This window comes from Topomyia yanbarensis, chromosome 1 (genome assembly GCF_030247195.1).
Source record: "Topomyia yanbarensis strain Yona2022 chromosome 1, ASM3024719v1, whole genome shotgun sequence".
Classification (NCBI taxonomy): Eukaryota; Metazoa; Arthropoda; class Insecta; order Diptera; family Culicidae; genus Topomyia; species Topomyia yanbarensis.
In genome coordinates, this window is record NC_080670.1 from 139,377,101 (window position 1) to 139,395,666 (window position 18,566).

An 18,566-nucleotide genomic window follows, 5' to 3' on the forward strand; every position below is an offset into this window, starting at 1 on the left:
CTCTATTGAGGCCATCTATGCGGCGAAGCCTGGAAAGCATTCACCGTATTTCCTGGGAAAAAATACGGGAATATCTGAGTGCTATATCTGAAAAATCTTACCAGATTACCTTAGTTTGGGTCCCGTCACATTGTTCTATTGCGGGCAATGAGAAGGCGGACTCTTTAGCCAAGGTGGGCGCATTAGAAGGCGACACTTGCGAAAGACCAATTTGCTTCAATGAATTTTTCAGTATCTCTCGTCAGAGGACGCTCGAAAGTTGGCAAACTTCATGGAGCAATGGGCATCTGGGACGGTGGCTACATTCCATTATCCCGAAGGTATCAACGAATTCTTGGTTGAAGGGTTTGGATGTGAGCCGGGACTTTATTCGTACGATATCAAGGCTTATGTCCAACCATTACACGTTTGATGCGCATCTCCGTCGTATAGGGTTTGCTGAAAGTAATCATTGTGTATGTGAGAACGGCTATCACGACATCGAGCATGTTGTTTGGCTGTCCGCAGAGTATCGTATATATATATATATATATATATATATATATATATATATATATATATATATATATATATATATATATATATATATATATATATATATATATATATATATATATATATATATATATATATATATATATATATATATATATATATATATATATATATATATATATATATATATATATATATATATATATATATATATATATATATATATATAAAAGCGGGGCAGTTCGGGAAGTTGATCAATTTATCTGGGCTGGAGGAAGAGGCTGTGCAACTAACCTGATTAACAGCAACGGTGGATGGAATAGCAGGTAGTTCTTCGCAAAGTGCTCCAAAGGCAGCATACGACAAAGAGAATGTTTACATCTACAGTGGCTCTTCCGATGAATCCATAAGTGGAATCAATGAGACTGGTCTTTCACACTATTCCCAGTCTAGACGGCCTAGACAAACTACTGGCAAATTACTAGAATTGCAGCTCAAACAACAACAGTTTCATGCTGATGTCACATCAAGTATGAGTTCCTCAAACAAAAAGTTTGATGATCTGATTCATTACCAGCGCTAATCAGCGAAAGGACTGATGTCTATTGATGCGACTCTTAAACAACAATCAAATGAACAACAGCGTCACAACAAGGAGATGGAAAGGCTTACCTCGGAGAAGCTTGAACTTAAGAGAAGATTTCTAGAAATGCAAATAGCTTATGCACAGAGAACAGACGTCCATCTTCAGCATTCAACTTGTGTAAAATTTCTAACGGTTTCGAAGGTAGTTGGGATATTCAAACCAGGTGCGCTACTGTCGTCATGTTTTTTTGTGGCTGAGTGCGACAGAATTGACAGCGGTTATTCCTCTACCAAGTCAAACTAGTCCGGAACCGATTCGTGTCGATAATACCGTAAGAAAACACGAAGTATTTCTGTAGGTTGGTTTGAGATAACTTTATTTGATTCTTGTTCTTCAAGTTATATAATGCTAACATAGTTCGATATCGATTGATATTTCATGCACAGTCCCTTATTGACTACCATACCCTGTCATACCCTCAGCCTATAGTAAACAACACATCCATGCGCGGCGTCCATATGTAAAAGCTCAAGTTACCCAATTGAAGCTTTTGTCACATGACGTTCTGTCAGATGACATCTCAGAGCTTTTTATAGCACGTTCCGTATGACAGTTCTTACTGTCAACTGCCGTCCCGTGAATGGCAAATTGTTTATATACAAAGAATATTTCGTACGTATATCACTGCGAAATATTCTTTTTCAACACTTCCCCACAATTTGTACATTCAATACACCGAATAACTTTCTGTGTATATTTTTAGGTAACCCCTTAGTGAAGGCATCTGCAGGTTGATCGACGCTTGGGATGAACTAGTTTTACTCTACCATTTTTGATGAGATCCCGGATGAAAAGGTATTTGATATCCAAGTGTTTCATCCGTTGATGTGATCTTGGCTCCTGTGCTATGTTGATACATGGGATGCTGTCTTCCATTATGATGAATGGTGTTGTGTTTACATCCAATTCATTGAGAAGTTGTGTTAACCACACTCCTTCTTTCGTAGCAGCGCAAAGTGCTATCAGTTCTGCTTCACTTGATAAGCTTACAGTCGGTTGTCGTTTCGTTGACCACGAAATAAGATTACCGTATAGTAGAAATGCGTATCCTGAAACTGATTTCCTATCATCAGGATCATTTGCAAAATCTGCATCGGCAAATCCTACTAAAGCTGGATATTCGCTATTTGATGAATAAATTATTTTTGTGTTGCTCGTTCCCCTCATAATATCGCAATATTCATTTTAATCCTGACCAGTGCCAATCGGTGGCGCAGTTAGCATATTTGCTTAGGGTGTTTACCGCAGAGCAAATATCAGGTCTAGAAGTTAGTGAAAGATATTGTAGGCATTCCAGCAGTTCTCTGTATGGCCTTCAGTGATTTTTGCCTCAGATTTTGACCATTTCGTGTTGATATCCAATGGTGTCCCCACTGGTTTACAATCAGCCATCCCAAATCTACTAAGAAGTTTCTCCACGTATATTGTTTGAGAAATTTCAATAGTCTGGCTTTCCAAATCACGATTTATCTCCATGCCCAGGAAGTGCTTAATCTCTAACATGTCTTTAATTTGGAATAACCTTCCAAGTTTCTTTTTAATCTACGTAATTGCTTCGATGTTTTTGGCAAGTAGTAAAATGTCGTCTACATATAGTATTACTATAATGCCTCTAGATTTTGACTTATAGATGCAGTTGTCATTTTTGAGAGGGACAAAACCTAGTGTTTTCATTGCTTCATCAAAATGTTTATTCCAAGATCTGCTTGCCTGTTTCAATCCATACAAACATTTGTGTAGACGAACAGTTTGTCTTTGCCCATTTACGTTTGGTGGAAGTTTCATGTATATTTCTTCTAACTTCCCATGTAGAAATGCAGTTTTGACATCCATTTGATGTACTAACAATTTATGCTCGTTAGCAAGAGCTAGGGCTAACCGAACACTCTCTAGTTTGGCGACTGGTGCAAATGTTTCACAGTAATCGAATCCAGCACGCTGTGAACACCCTTTTGCCACTAATCGTGCTTTATATCTTCCATCTTCTTTCATTGAGAAAGCCCATTTTGAGTTAATCGGTTTAACTCCTTTTGGCAAACAGTTAACCACTGTCCAAGTGCCATTTTGATGTAATGCATCAAACTCTTCTTGAATAGCATGCTTCCATTCTTGCCAATCAGAAACTTTCTTCAATTCCTCAATAGTTTGCGGAATCTCTTCGTTGAAAATCTTTGCTGTTTTTGCTGTATAATCGGAATACCAACCCGGTATCTTTCTCTCCCTCTTGCTTCGACGCAATGATTGACCATCATCGACGTCCTCTCTTTCGTCTGTTGGATTTTCATTTTTACCTTCATAGTCAGTTTCGCCAACTGATTCTTCAAGTGAATCTAGATTATCTTGCTCTGTTTCGATGAGTGTGCATTCTTCATGCTGTTCTTCATCAGAAGGATGTATAGCAGCATCCTCGTCTTCGTTCTGTTCTCCTTGGTTTAAGCGTGTACATCTAATTAAATCTTGACCAGATGATTCTACGAAATCCATGTTTGTGTGGTCAATATCTTGATTGGCTCTGGTAGATTCATTGAATACTACATTTCTGCCAATTTCTATTGAACGCGTATCCTTGTTCCATAATCTAAAACCATTATTTGCGTACCCCACAAATATCACTGGTTTTGTTTTGAAATCTAATTTCTGACGCCTCTCTTTAGGTATTTGTTTAAATGCTTTACACCCAAAAATTCTTAAATGATTCAAGTTTGGTCGCTTTTTGAACCATTTTTCATACGGAGTTTTGTCCTCTTCTATCCCACTTGTTGGAGATCTATTGATTAGATATGTTGCTACATATAATGCTTCTCCCCACATATCTTTCGCTAATCCACTTTCGTAAAGCAAAGCTCTGACCTTTTCCATTAAAGATCTGTTCATACGTTCACTTACACCATTTTGCTGCGGTGTGTATGGAACAGTGAACGTCATTCTAACACCATTTCTTTTGCAATGAGCTTGAAATTCGTTACTTGTATATTCCCCTCCATTATCACACCTTAGCATTGAAATACGTCTTTCGAAGAATGCTGTCGCCATTGCTTCGAATTCTTTAAATTTCTCGAAAACCTCCGATTTCTGTTTCATGAGGTAAACCACGAGAAAGTGCGTATAATCATCTATAAAGGTTACAAAGTAACGATAGCCATCATAGGTTTCCTGCTCCATGCTTCCACAAACGTCCGAATGTATGAGTTCCAGTGGTCGTTTTGATCTTGGCAGCTGCAATTGTTTAAATTTGGATGCAGCCTGCTTCCCTGCCATACAACCATCACATACATTTGTTTCACTAATATTTCCAGAAGTTAGATTGATACCCTCAACCATTCCCTTCTTAATTAGTTTCTCCAAACTCGTATCACTGATATGGCCAAGTCTTTTATGCCATGTTTCTAAACTCACCTTCTTTCCGAACAATGCCAAGTTTGTTCCATCTTCCGCCGACTTTTCTTCCCGAAATAGATCAAGGTGCAATAAACCATCAACGAAGATTCCTGAAGCAATTACTTCATCTTCAAATTCAAAGATAACCTCTTCATCTGTAAAAGAAACCCTTTTACCATTTTTTCTAACCCTTCTAACCGAAAGGAGATTTTCTTCAAGACCCGGAGTAAAAAGAACGTTGTACAATTTCAATTCTTTTATTGTATTGTTACCCACAACACTCATTAATCGCATTTTTCCAACTTTTGTTGCCCGTAAATTCTGGCCCGCTTTCGCCGTCGAAATGGTGATTGGCTTCTTTAATTCTTGGACATCTTCCAGCAGCTTCTCGTCATTAACCATATGGTCGCTTGCTCCTGAGTCAATCACGAATCTGACTCTCCTACCACGATCCGCTTTGGTCATCATTGCAAAGCTCTTTTTAGGCTCCATCTTTTGCTGCTTCTTGAACTTATCTTTCTCCTTCGCGTTAAACTTTTTCATTAGTGGGCATTTATTTTTAAAATGCCCAGTTTCGTTGCAACCGAAGCATCGGGTTACCTCTCTCTTTGGCTTGTATTTTGAAGACAGCGCAACGTTTTTTATTTCTCCTTGCTTCTCTTCCCCAGCTTCAGCATCAATAAACATTCGTTTGATCTCCATGATCGGCTTGGCACACAGTTCTTCATTCGTCAGTACCATCAGAGCGCCTTTGACGTGTCGGTACTTGTCTGGCATGGAGATCAGTAGAGCATGAACTTTTTCCGATGCTGTCATTTTTGAACCCATACGATCTAGCTCGCGAATAATCAAATCGTACTCATCAAAAATCATGGACAATTTGTCGTGATGTCTTTGTTTGATGGTATACAACCGGTCCCGCATATTAACCATAGCGGCTGTACCGCCCTTTTGGTACGTTCTGACCAGAGTATCCATGGCTTCTTTCGCATAGTTGAGCCCAATGAGTTTATTCAAAACATCATTGTTGACAATCATGACAATCTCGTCCAATGCTTCGACGTCGTCATCAAGCCGTTTTCTGAGCTTAGCCTTCCTGGCTGTTTCTAGCTCTTCCGAGGCACCTACTACTGGTTCGCAGAAGTCCTCTTCTTCGGGCGTTCGTAGCAACGTGTGCTGGAGTTTCATCTTTATAAGATGATGTTCCATTCGCCATTTCCAGGCTGGGAACCGCAACTCCGAACCGTCGAATATCGATTCGCGGTTGACGCTACCGAAGTATGCCGTCGTCGGCACGGTGCGCTCGAGAGTTCCCCTCTCGTAGCCACCACCTCTTCTGTCCTCGAGAGTAACCCTCTCGGCAGATCCTCCAGCTTGCTGCTGGGTTGCCATCCTCTCGGCAGATCCTCCAGCTTGCTGCTGGGTTGCCATCCTCTGCTTGCTCCTGAAACGCTGGTGCTCGCTGGATGCCGTTTCTTCCCGAAACGCTGGTCCTCGCCGGATGTCGCTTCTGTCCGAAACGATGGTTCTCGCTGGCCGTTTCTACCCGAAACGCTGGTCCTCGCCGGATGCCGTTTCTACCCGAAACGCTGGTCGTCACTGGATGCTGCTGCTACCGGAACGATGGTTCTCGCCGGCCGTTTCTACCCGAAACGTGTATCTTCCAAAACAACTATTTTACAATAGTCCAGGTGGTTAGTTCCAGTTAACTACTGGGCCCATAACCTGTTGATAATACCGTAAGAAAACACGAAGTATTTCTGTAGGTTGGTTTGAGATAACTTTATTTGATTCTTGTTCGTCAAGTTAAATAATGCTAACATAGTTCGATATCGATTGATATTTCATGCACTGTTTATCACAGTCCCTTATTGACTACCATACCCTGTCATACTCTCTGCCTATAGTAAACAACACATCCATGCGCGGCGTCCATATGTAAAAGCTCAAGTTACCCACTTGAAGCTTTTTGTCACATGACGTTCTGTCAGATGACATCTCAGAGCTTTTTATAGCACGTTCCGTATGACAGTTCTTACTGTCAACTGCCGTCCCGTGAATGGCAAATTGTTTATATACAAAGAATATTTCGTACGTATATCACTGCGAAATATTCTTTTTCAACAATTCGGACTTCCAGCATGAATTCCAGCTCAAATGCGTCAACCGATAGAGTCGGCACAGAGAACAGACGTCCATCTTCAGCATTCAACTTGTGTAAAATCTCTAACGGTTTCGAAGGTAGTTTGGATATCTAAACCAGGTGCGCTACTGTCGTCATGTTTTTTTGTGGCTGCCCACTGAGACGCCCAAAAAATTGTTTCAAAATCGTTCAACACGGGTCCAACGATGGACGTTCGTTGAACGGTTATTTGGACGTTGTCCAAATTGGTCCAACGAACGTCCTTCATTGGACGATTTTGAAACCAACCGTTCTTAGAGGGTGAGTGCGACAGAATTGACAGCGTTTATTCCTCTACCCAGTCAAACTAGTCCGGAACCGATTCGGACTTCCAGCATGAATTCCAGCTCAAATGCGTCAACCGATAGAGTCGGAATCGGTTGTTTTCTTTGAGCTAGATTCCATGCTGAATCCATCCAGGATTTCGAACCGGTTCCGGAATCGATTTGACGGATAGTTGGGATAGGTTGGTGTGGCGGCGCTAGTGTTTTTCGTATATTAGTTCAAATGTTTACACACGTTTTTTAAATATTTTTGTTCGATCATGGATGTCTGTTCTCTGTGGCTTATGTTTCGGATACGAATTAATATGTTGATCCCTTAAGTATACACAATAAAATGCTTGCAATCTTATTTTGTTTTCCTTTAGCTTGACAAATTAATCAATTCTGGGAAGACATTAAAGGTAGCTGAACAAAACTCCGCAAAACTTATATTCATTCTAGATATACTTTTCGGAAGAAACCAAACAATCGGTTCTTTTTTGAACTTGTTGAGGATTCTGCAAGCCGTGATACTAAGATGAGCGTTGCTAGTTGAGTGGGTCTGCGTTATATCTCAGCCGAGCTTGGGATTTTATGAGGTGAGTAAGTAAAGCCATTGATCCCGGTTTTTGTGCTCAAGGGCCGAGGGTCAAGATGCTACACGCAAAAGAAAAACTACCTAAAATTCAGTACTTTTGACTCAATCTCGGGTTATCGTGCAGGAAGATAAAATTAGGTAAACCACAGATAACAGACGTTTAGGCTAGAACAAAATTTCTTCAAAAACCTGTGTAAACTTTCAAATTGATATACGTTGAAAATCCGTGTTTCACTATTGCCATCTGCGCAACTGTTTTCTACACGTGTTTGACAGCTGCACTCTAACTGCATTGTAGTGATCACTGCGCCATCTGCAAACGTTTGCCAAACATGTTTCAGACATCTGATTTATTCGGAATTTCAGTAGCGGGTATTTACACACGATTCAAATCGAGCCTAAACATCTGTTATCTGTGGGTAAACCATGTTGAAGGTAGTTTCCATTTAACAACGGCAAAAATTATAACTCAACCTCAATTTACTTAAATTTAAGTTGAATTTACTAATTTTGAGTATACCCCAAACAACTCAAAAGTACCTTACTGAACGGAAGACTTCGACTGAGTCTGCTAGTTCCTTTCATTTTGTAACAGGTTGGTCACAACTCAATTACTAGAAATGCTGTCTTTTTAAACGAAGTCAATAATGTAGCACAGAGAACAGACATCCATGATCGAACAAAAATATTTAAAAAAACGTATGTAAACATTTGAATTGATATACGATAAACACTAGCGCCGCCACACCACCATCCCAACTATCCGTCAAATCCATTCCGGAACCGGTTCGAAATCCTGAATGGATTCAGTATGGAATCTTGCTCAAAGAAAACAACGATTCCGACTCTATCGGTTGATGCATTTAAGCTGGAATTCATGCTGGAAGTCCGAACCGGTTGCGGACTAGTTTGACTGGGTAGAGGAATAACCGCTTTCAATTCTGTCGAACTCAGCCACAAAAAACATCATGCAGAAAAATAATTTTTAATGTCAAATAATATGAGGGTTGAAATAATAAATTTACCAAGTTGTTCTGTGTTCAATAAAAAATACATGTTTATATAAATAAAATAATTGTTGAAATAATTCTGAAGAATTTATTGGATCAAACATGGAAAATAGTTGAACCAACAAATTTTTTTTATTGATTATATCATAACAACAATCGAAACAACAAACAACTTTGTTGAATCAATGAGCTCGTTTTGTTGAATAAAACTAATAAAATATTTGGATCAATGCATGTCAAATGTTCAATACAAAAAACATTTTTGTTTAATCAAATAATATCTTTTATTGTTTTAAACATAACAAAGATTTGAATCAATGCATAGCAAATATTGAAGCAAAACCAATTTTATTGTATATAAAATATGCCTATTCTTTAATAGGAACCAAAGGCCAACTGTCATGGTGACAAATTTAGAACAAACCATTACTCGCTGACGATAGATAACATCAGTACAAATGAACCTCACAAAGTAAATACTTGCCATTGACTTATTGGCCTTTCTCTAAAAACAGGCTACAAACGCATTAATTTTACGCAGTCAAATCATTCTGGAACCGCTTCGGAATCCTGAACGGATGCAGTATGGCCCAGTCAAACCCATTCCGGGATAGGTTAGGAATTCTGAATGGATTCATTATGAGTTTCAGCTCAAAGGCAACAACCGATTCCGACTCAACCGTTTGTTGCATTTGAGCGAGAATCCATAAGGGATTCCAAACCTGTTCCGGAGTAGGTTTGCTTGGAATGAAATGAAATTTTATTACATGCAGCGCATACGATTCCAATCACCGTCCCTTTATGTAGTACCTTTGGCCGTGCGCGTGGTTTATTCCAGATATGCGCTATAATGTAGTGCTTCAGAGTCTCGGCTTTTCCAAAAAGATTGCAGAAGGCGCACGAATACGCTGTGTCTTCCTGTTGGACCAGAGATGGTGAAGTACAGGAAAGTGCCCTCTCGAACGGGTATTATTTATCTCTGGTGCGGTGACGTATTTTCAGTTCTGCGATAGTCGTTTTTAAGCCACACAGGGTGTTTTGTTTGAGTCCTGGAATAGAGGAAGGCACCATAAAACGCACTGTGTGCATTCGACTTAATTTATTCACTAACCTTTGTGCGACATCATGATTATTTTCAAGCTGCACTTTCGCCCTTCGAGTCCGGAAAATCTGAGCACTATAAGAATTTACCGAAATCTGAATTCCCTGATTTAAAAATAGCGAATTTCTCCAGCATTGACGCACGTGGAAAAAGTTTTCTTCTTCGTAGCAACTTTTATTTTTTATTTGTTTCAATTCAACAAGGACTGTTGATGTAATGTATTCAGTCCTTTTGAATCAATTAGCTGCATGCTTTTGTTTGAATCACTGATTTGTTTGGAACAAACAATAATTTGGCGATCTTCGATAAGCACAGATAACAAAACTTGTAAGATTGATTCAAAAGATATTTTGGTTGATCTAACCAAAAAATTAAGTTTGGTTTAATAAATTCCTTGGCTCACAATAAAGAATTTTTATCGATTAAAAATGAAGAAATAATTTATAGAATCAAACATGCACAATTCTTTTGCGTGATGACAGTAGCGCACCTGGTTTGAATATTCCAACTACCTTCGAAACCGTTAGAGATTTTACACAAGTTGAATGCTGAAGATGGACGTCTGTTCTCTGTGGTAGTGCACTGAAACTGCACCGTTTTTGCACTTTCTAGCAGAAGTGCAGAAAACTGGATATGTTCCATTGACACTTCTGCTAGAAAGTGCAAAACCAGTGCACTCCACTACACCGGTGTCAATCAATCGAAAATCCCAATTGAAATACATTGTAGCACAGAGAATAGACGTCCATCTTCAGCATTCAACTCTAAAATCTCTAACGGTTTCGAAAGTAGTTGGGATATTCAAACCAGGTGCGCTACTGTCGTCATGTTTTTTTTGTGGCTGAGTTCGACAGAATTGACAGCCGTTATTCCTCTACCCAGTCAAACTAGTCCGGAACCGGTGCGGACTTCCAGCATGAATTCCAGCTCAAATGCATCAACTGATAGAGTCGGAATCGGTTGTTTTCTTTGAGCAAGATTCCATACTGAATCCACAGAGAACAGACATCCATGATCGACCAAAAATATTAAAAAAAACGTTTGTAAACATTTAAATTTATATACGAAAAACACTAGCGCCGCCACATCAACCTATCCCAACTATCCGTCAAATCGATTCCGGAACCGGTTCGAAATCCTGGATGGATTCAGCATGGAATCCAGCTCATTGATTCCGACTCTATCGGTTGACGCATTTTAACTGGAATTCATGCTGGAAGTCTGAATCGGTTCCGGACTAGTTAGACTGGGTAGAGGAATAACCGCTGTCAATTCTGTCGCACTCAGCCACAAAAAAAACATGACGACAGTAGCGCACCTGGTTTAGATATCCAAACTACCTTCGAAACCGTTAGAGATTTTACACAAGTTGAATGCTGAAGATGGACGTCTGTTCTCTGTGCTGCTATTGTTCCTATCTGACAAGCGGTAATAGGATTGACGCACCATTCTCACACAAACCATCAGGCAGTGCCTTAACATATAATGGAAATTGCGTTATTTCAATGGCGGGAACTTACCATTGGAAGAAGATTCTCTGCCCATTTTGATTGCGCAAAAATGTCTCTGTTTATGGCTCCACTCCTTTTTGGCCCTTTATACAGTGATAATGTGAATGTCATTTGATAATATGATTTAATCCTTGCTGTTAAAAGCATCTGCAGCCACCGGAGTATTCCATGCACTGATGGTGGGTTCTTATATCATCATTATCATTACGTGGATTACTTAGAACTTTAAAAAAAATGGAAAAATGAAATTTCGGAAAAAAATGTGGGTTAGCTCCTTTTGGACGCCAGCCATTCATATACTCTAGATTCATTTCATAGAGATTTGAGCATTAAAACATATTCAAATATTGTCGCGCTTATAATAAAAATCTCACATTGCGCGCGCTTGAAGTGTCCATCAAATATACACTGAGGAAAAAGTACTTAAGAATTTTATAAGTTACGACTTATGAACATGCGCAATTGTGATTTCATTAGACGCTTATGCATTCCATAAGCGAATACACGAATTTCATAAGTTCACATTATTGAATCCATAGACGAGTGTTAAGATTATTATAAACATTAGTATTGTGAAAATGTCATAAGTTTAAACAAAACTGATGGGATTAGCTTCATGTTAGGTGTGTTGCAATTGAACTAAACTAGCTGTTTCAAACGAATGGAAAGTTAATGTGAGTATTTATTTTGTGTTCATTGACTATTGTCTCATATTATTTGTATATATTTGACAGCACCTAAGCAATATTGTAGCATGACTGAAACTTTTACGATGGATGCTTAGCCGAACCATAGTGTTTCAGAAACAAAGGGCTTCCAAGTAGGTGAACTGGAGACTTGTTTGAAAACGTATGTAAATTATGCTTAATGATTTTAAAAATATATGACCAGAAAAAAGAAATATAAAAGGTGTTCTTATTTACAAACTCTTACCATGATGAATAATATAAGTATAATGGCATGGAAATCATAAGAGTATCCTCAGAATTTCATAAGCATGGCTTATGAAATTCTTAAGTGATCCAATGGCCAACTTCCCCTCTGAATCATAAGACACACTTATGATTTCTATATGGGATCCTTGTGGCGCAAATTCATAAGTAGTTCTTATGGATTTCGATAGTTATTTTATCTCGGTGTAGCCGCAGTTGCTCCGCCAGCCGATTCCCGGTCAAACTATTCGGAATTTGATTCGGAATCCTTAATGGAGTCAGTATGGATTCCAAATCAATTGCAACAACCGATTCCGACTCAGAATCGGTTGTTGCATTTGATTTGGAATCCATAATGACTCCATTTAGAAATCCGAACCGGTTCCGGAATGAGTTTAACTGGGTTTGACTGGAGCCACCCCACTGAGAAGTCCAAAAAATTGTTTCAAAATCGTTCAACACGGGTCCAACGATGGATGTTCGTTGAACGGTTATTTGTACGATGTCCAAATTGGTCCAACGAACGTCCTTCATTGGACGATTTTGAAACCAACCGTTCTTAGAGGGACTAGACAATGAGACAGTCGAACATAAGCAAACTGGGTGATGGGCTGTCTCTATTGCAAATGAATGTTGAGGGTCTTCTCTTGCATTGTTTGTTTATTTTTCTACTTGCTATGTGCTTTTCGATAGCTCCAAGGAATAAGCCTCCCATAAATGCATATAGGCGGTTGTCACGTGCTTATCTGATGTGACCTTTCATATAATCGCACATCGAGCGATTATCCTGTAAGGCACAATATTATTTTTTTTATTAACGACTAAGAATGAGTCAATCCTTTTTTTTATGTTTTTAACGACATTAAATTAGCAAGGGACTGGAAAGTGACGAATATTTTTTCAATATTAAGAGCCATAGTACTCAAGGAAGAGCAAGGAGTTGAAGGAAGAAAGTTTAAAAAAGCGTGGAAAGGGTCATATGAGCAAGCTTAGAGTTTACCGGCGACTTAACCCTTTGTCTGCTACCACAGGAGTCAGGATCTTTTGGCATTAGAAATGCGAATCACTTGAGTCTGTGGCATGACCGGACGAGTGTAAAGTAACTTGTTACTCAGGTGATTCGCATTTCTAATGCCAAAAGATCCTGACTTCTGCGGTAGCAGACAAAGGGTTAAGTCGCCAGTAAACTCTAAGCTTGCTCATAAGGGTCGTATGAGTCACGCTTTTCTAAACTTTCTTCCTTCAACTCCTTGCTCTTTCTTAAGTACTATTGCTCTTAATATTGAAAAATATTCTTCACTTTCCAGTCTCTTGCTAATTGAATGTCGTTAGAAACATAAAAAAGGAAAATTGACTCACTCTTAGTCGATAATCAAAAAGGAACAAAATGTACCATGATGGGAATCCATCCAGCAGCTTTGGGTGAAAGCTGTCGACGCCGTGTTCAATCAGCACACAGTGACCATATGCCACAACTGTTGATGCAAAAACAAAATGCCGATTAAATAAAACACCTCGACAGGCAATTAGTGAGGGCGAAAACTAGCTCATTCAATGAGTTTCAACGTCGTAAAAAGCTTAGTGTGGATGTTTACCGTGAGTTACCTTTTTGTCGGTTCCGACAGCATGAAGTAACAAGTTACTTTACGTAATTTGCATTTCTAATGCCAAATGGTTAAATCGCCGATAAACTCTAAGCTTGCTCATATGACCCTTTCCACGCTTTTCTAAACTTTCTTCCTTCAACTCCTTGTTCTCCCTTGAGTACCCTCTAAGAACGGTTGGTTTCAAAATCGTCCAATGAAGGACGTTCGTTGGACCAATTTGGACAACGTCCAAATAACCGTTCAACGAACGTCCATCGTTGGACCCGTGTTGAACGATTTTGAAACAATTTTTTGGGCGTCTCAGTGGGTATTATGGCTCTAAATATTGAAAAATATTCTTCACTTTCCAGTCCCTTGCTAATTGAATGTCGTTAAAAGCATATTTAAATATATTTTCTTTTTTTTTGGAATATCATTCATTTGAAACATGGTGCAGCGTTCAAAGGACAAACTATAGTCCTAATCAAAATTATTTTTAGTTCCGTTCAAGTTAAGCTTATCCCCTCATGATCAATATTCTTCTGGTTCCAATCACAGTAAAATTTAAATTCTGATCCATAAATTATCACAATCATTAGTTTTAGGTATTTTAGAAAACACGTATTTAGTCCAATACGTGTTTTCTAAAATATGTTTTTCTAATTTTATGCCGAAAACCGGTTATGTGTCCACTATACTGCCGCTAGAAGCATTACTGTCCCATGTGCTATGGGAATCCCTATACAAATGGGACAATTATGCTTCTAGCGGCAGTATACCACTGAGAACTACACCACAGACTAACAGACATAACACTATAAGGGAATTCCCTCAAAAAACATCGATCCGATAATTTTCCCAGAACACTAGCTCCACCTTTTATTCACGGTCCCAAACACTCATTTACTGGTAGGTTACCCCTCAGGTTTGGGAGCAATTTTTCACTAGTGGTCTATCCCCCGTATGCTTGTTCATATGGCAGTGGCGCCATAATTTCAAATGTGGCCACAGGCCCAACTACAAATATATTTAAAATGACCGTTAAAGCGGGCGAAGCTTTGTTTTTAAGTGTTATGTCTGTTAGTCTGTGACTACACTGCAGAAAATACAACAAATAGTTCCACTCAAGATCATCTACCCTAATACGAATTGTATTACTGTGTAAACCGTTTGGTTCGAACTTTTTAGAAGAGGTGCCTTCAAGGCCGAATACGAGACAAAGAAGCAAATAAAAATTAGTTAAAGATGGTCAGGTTTCGGATGAATTAATACAAAAAACCATAGTTTGACTTTAAACATCACTTAACTTGTTCCTGAGTCAAGGATCATTATGTTATCAGTGCCACCTGTCATACTTTCAACAGCTTTTACTTCTTATACTTGGCTTTCCGATCGAAAGATTTGAGTTCTCCTTGTTGTAAGGTAGCATCAGAGAAAATTCGTTTAACCTTATCACGTCGGGCTCGGTCATTGGCCGCCCTCTGTTTGAACTGTATCTTGGCAATAAATTCATTATCCTGTCGAATTTCACGAGCAGCGGCACGTGACTCCTGTTTTACTTTTTGCTTAAGCTTTTTCTGTTGCTCTCTTGCAGTCAGCGGGTTTTTTGGACGTCGGCGAATATCATCGTAAATTGGTTCGATTTTTGGCTCAAGTAGTCTAAGAGCCGCTGTTTTTTTCTCCGCTTCGGTCAGGTACTGCAAAGGACGTGAACGTAACAATCGAACAACATTCAACACCTCTTTTAGCATGATCTTCAATGGCAGGGGGAGAAGATCCTCATCTAGTAGGGTTAGATTTGGGAGAACATTATCGCATATGTAATGAGCACCAGGTGAATCAATGAGCTGTTGACATACGACTGTCACTAGTCCCAGCGCGGAATGCAAAGCTCTCAACTTAAAAGCTTCATCGATGTGAACAGTTATAAAATCTTCTGCATGCAGTTTGAAATCAACTTTAGTTTCATCGTTTACTGTTTTCTCGAAAGCCAGCAAATTGTTCCACGGTGCCGATGATTTAAACGGAGGAACCACTGAGGTGACTTGAACTGGTCGTTTTCGGGAACACATATAAATAACCCCAGTAAGAAAGTTTAAGGATGCCGGTAGGAAGCGATTCGTTTGCTCAACACATTCTAGAACCGTTGTTACAATGAACAAACCAGCAGTAACGTCCTTTCGTGTCCGAATTTGACATCGAGACAGCAATCCGCTAGCAAATACTAGAAATGGAGAAACTACTGGGTGGCGAAAATCAGACGCCGAGAAAATAACCGGGACTAGTTTTAGGAATATTAGTGTATCAAGTGGTGGATATTGTCGTGGTTGCTTGCGGAATTCTTCGTGTTTTTCTTTCAGTACTTCCAGAAAACATTTAGAGGTTTCTGTTGGGTTGCATTGCGCTAAATCATGCAGATATGGTGTCAAAATCTCAACTATCTGAAAACTCTTTGCGATATCATACAAATGACAATCTGGGATGAATAGGTCATTAATGTATTGCATAACGAAGGCGAATAATGATATTAACTGGTCCTTGCCTGCCTGGGAAGTTCTAGTGCTATAGGATTTCTGCATTCTTTCCAGAATTAGAGCTTGCTCATCAGGAGAATAATTGGTTAAAAGTTGAGATAGCTGTTCATACTTTGTAGGAAGTTCAAAAGTGTATGATAGTTCAGCATCGATGCGTATGTTGTTTCTGGTCAATTTTTTTTCTGTCGTGATCAGATTCAGTTTGTTCAATTTCTCCATATTGTGGTTCGATTTGACTACCTCTTTAATATTCTCTTCCTCGATTTCTGAGCAATCTTTTAGATCAGAAAGATTGTCCTCTTCGCTATCAGAATCATTTTCTTCGCTGCTGTCGTACTTGGAAACTTCACTGTCACTTCCCTCGGCTTTGTCACTTTCTTCCTTCGATGTATCCCGCGGATTGTAATCTCCATGTTCAACCACTTCTGAGGTATACTTAATCGTCCTTTCCTGTTCCCCTTCTAGCTCGTTCACCTGATGCAATAACAAATATCCGTCATCTAAATCATCTGCCGATCTGTGTTTCGATTTACTTCCTGCGTCTTCGCCTCTCATTCTTGCTAATCTTTCTCGCTCTAGTTTTTCCATTCTTTGCTTCTCAATCCTAACCAATTCTTCTTCTGATTTGAGCCTATCCGCCGGTTTACCTCTTCGTTCAAAGATCATCTCTCGCATAACTATGTCGTAATCTTCTAACTTCGGTCTTTCGTTGTTATGTTTCATGTGACTGCCAACGACAGACATCAAACTCTGCCAATTCTGATCTAACTTTTTGGTCATCTCATAAATTTCATCATTTTCACGCTGCTTTTCCGCTTTCCGGCGCTTTGACTCGGCAATCATTTCTTCTATTACAGTTTTCCGATCTTTTCCATCTTCACCTCCACCAAAATGTACCGCTTTGACAAATTCATCTACAATAAGCAAATAATTTCATTTGTATTTTTTTTTTGTCTCACATTAATCTATTAACTACACATTAAGTCAAGGATTCGTGTAACTTTATATTTTTAAGGAAAAGGTCTTTAGTATTTATTATTAATCTTCCCATGTATAACTTCTATTTAAGATATTATTTCTTGACCTGATGTATAGTGCTAAACTGACAGACTATCATATGATTAATAATAATAAATGTGATTTTTATTGAGCTTAGTTAGTACAGACTTTAAATCAGGTGAAGTAAACATTATTTTAGCAAAAGGTTCTTACCATTCAGCAGGCCGCCATCATCTGAATCACTTTCATTGTCAATGGCATCATCAAAACGTTCTATTTCCTCCAATGTTTGGCCTTTATGAGTAAGTTTGATGGAATCATTCAGATTGTATAATTCCTTTCGGCGAGACGACACAGACTGTCGTACAACCGGATTATTGTTGTGTTGTGGGCTATTTATGATCTGGTTATGCTTGCGTTGATCCACAAATCTGTTGGTTTTATGCTTCAGCAGATATTCTTGCCCTAGGGTTTGTTTACGTTTTTCCATGGCTCGAGTACGCTGAACTCCCGGCATGCCGGTACACCGATTAATTCGTTTGTCTCGATTCAGGATGGTAAACTTTGATCTTGTTGTTTGTATTTCAAACGGGTTTGATTTTTTTACCGTTTTGAGAAAAATTTTTTTTAGTAAAGCTTCGGAATTCATTTGATTATTTTTTAATTTTCCCATGATGATTGAAATCTGTTGTAAATATTAGTTCTCAATTCTAAATACTAATATTAAATAATATTGAATATTTTAATAACGACTTGAATAATCAAAAAGTCCGATGTTTGCTTATTTATGATGCACGTGTCGTATCTATACGTCAATATCAGGAGTACTTATTCAAAAGGTCCTAAGTGACATTGAGCTCGAACCCTGTCAAAAAAAATGCGAACGAACATGGTCAGGCGATTTAAAAAGTTTGACGTTTGATTCAACTCGCCTGTGCTAATTGCCACTAGCAACAAATGCAATTGGGTCATTAAGCTATATATAGTTTTCCGTTCCATTCGATAAATTTTAGGTCCAATATACATAATAAAACATTATTTCAAAATAAATTTCGTTGTAATACGTAAAAATGATTTTTTTGTTTTTTTAAAATAAATCTTACACTGTACCAAAACTGAAGCGTTATTCCGAATGATATTCAATATGACCCGGCCCTTTAACATTTGTCAGTTGTGTTTTGGATGACAGCCTTTTGATTTTTGTTGCAAGTTACTTTCCACCCTTGTATGCAAGTATCAAATGATAGACATTCAGAAAATAGAAGCAAAAGTTTCGCATTGCAAAGCAACAACCGATCAAGATTGAAATGTTAACATTAATTTTACAATA

At 38.7% G+C, this 18,566-nt stretch overlaps 2 protein-coding genes across 2 annotated transcripts; one reads left to right on the forward strand and one right to left on the reverse strand.

The window, feature by feature from the left end:
- The first annotated feature begins 732 nt into the window (after positions 1–732).
- On the forward strand, positions 733–13,201 carry LOC131694940 (uncharacterized). The gene is made up of 2 exons (XM_058983506.1): positions 733–11,859; positions 11,920–13,201. The coding sequence occupies exon 1, from the start codon at positions 4,302–4,304 to the stop codon at positions 5,313–5,315; it is 1,014 nt and encodes a 337-aa protein (XP_058839489.1). The 5' UTR covers positions 733–4,301; the 3' UTR covers positions 5,316–11,859; positions 11,920–13,201.
- Positions 13,202–15,005: 1,804 nt separating this feature from the next.
- On the reverse strand, positions 15,006–18,240 carry LOC131694859 (nucleolar protein 14 homolog). The gene is made up of 2 exons (XM_058983404.1): positions 17,450–18,240; positions 15,006–17,151 (listed from the first exon to the last, which is right to left on the reverse strand). Exons 1-2 carry the CDS (start codon positions 17,907–17,909, stop codon positions 15,071–15,073), a joined length of 2,541 nt encoding a protein of 846 aa, XP_058839387.1. The 5' UTR covers positions 17,910–18,240; the 3' UTR covers positions 15,006–15,070.
- Positions 18,241–18,566: the final 326 nt, after the last annotated feature.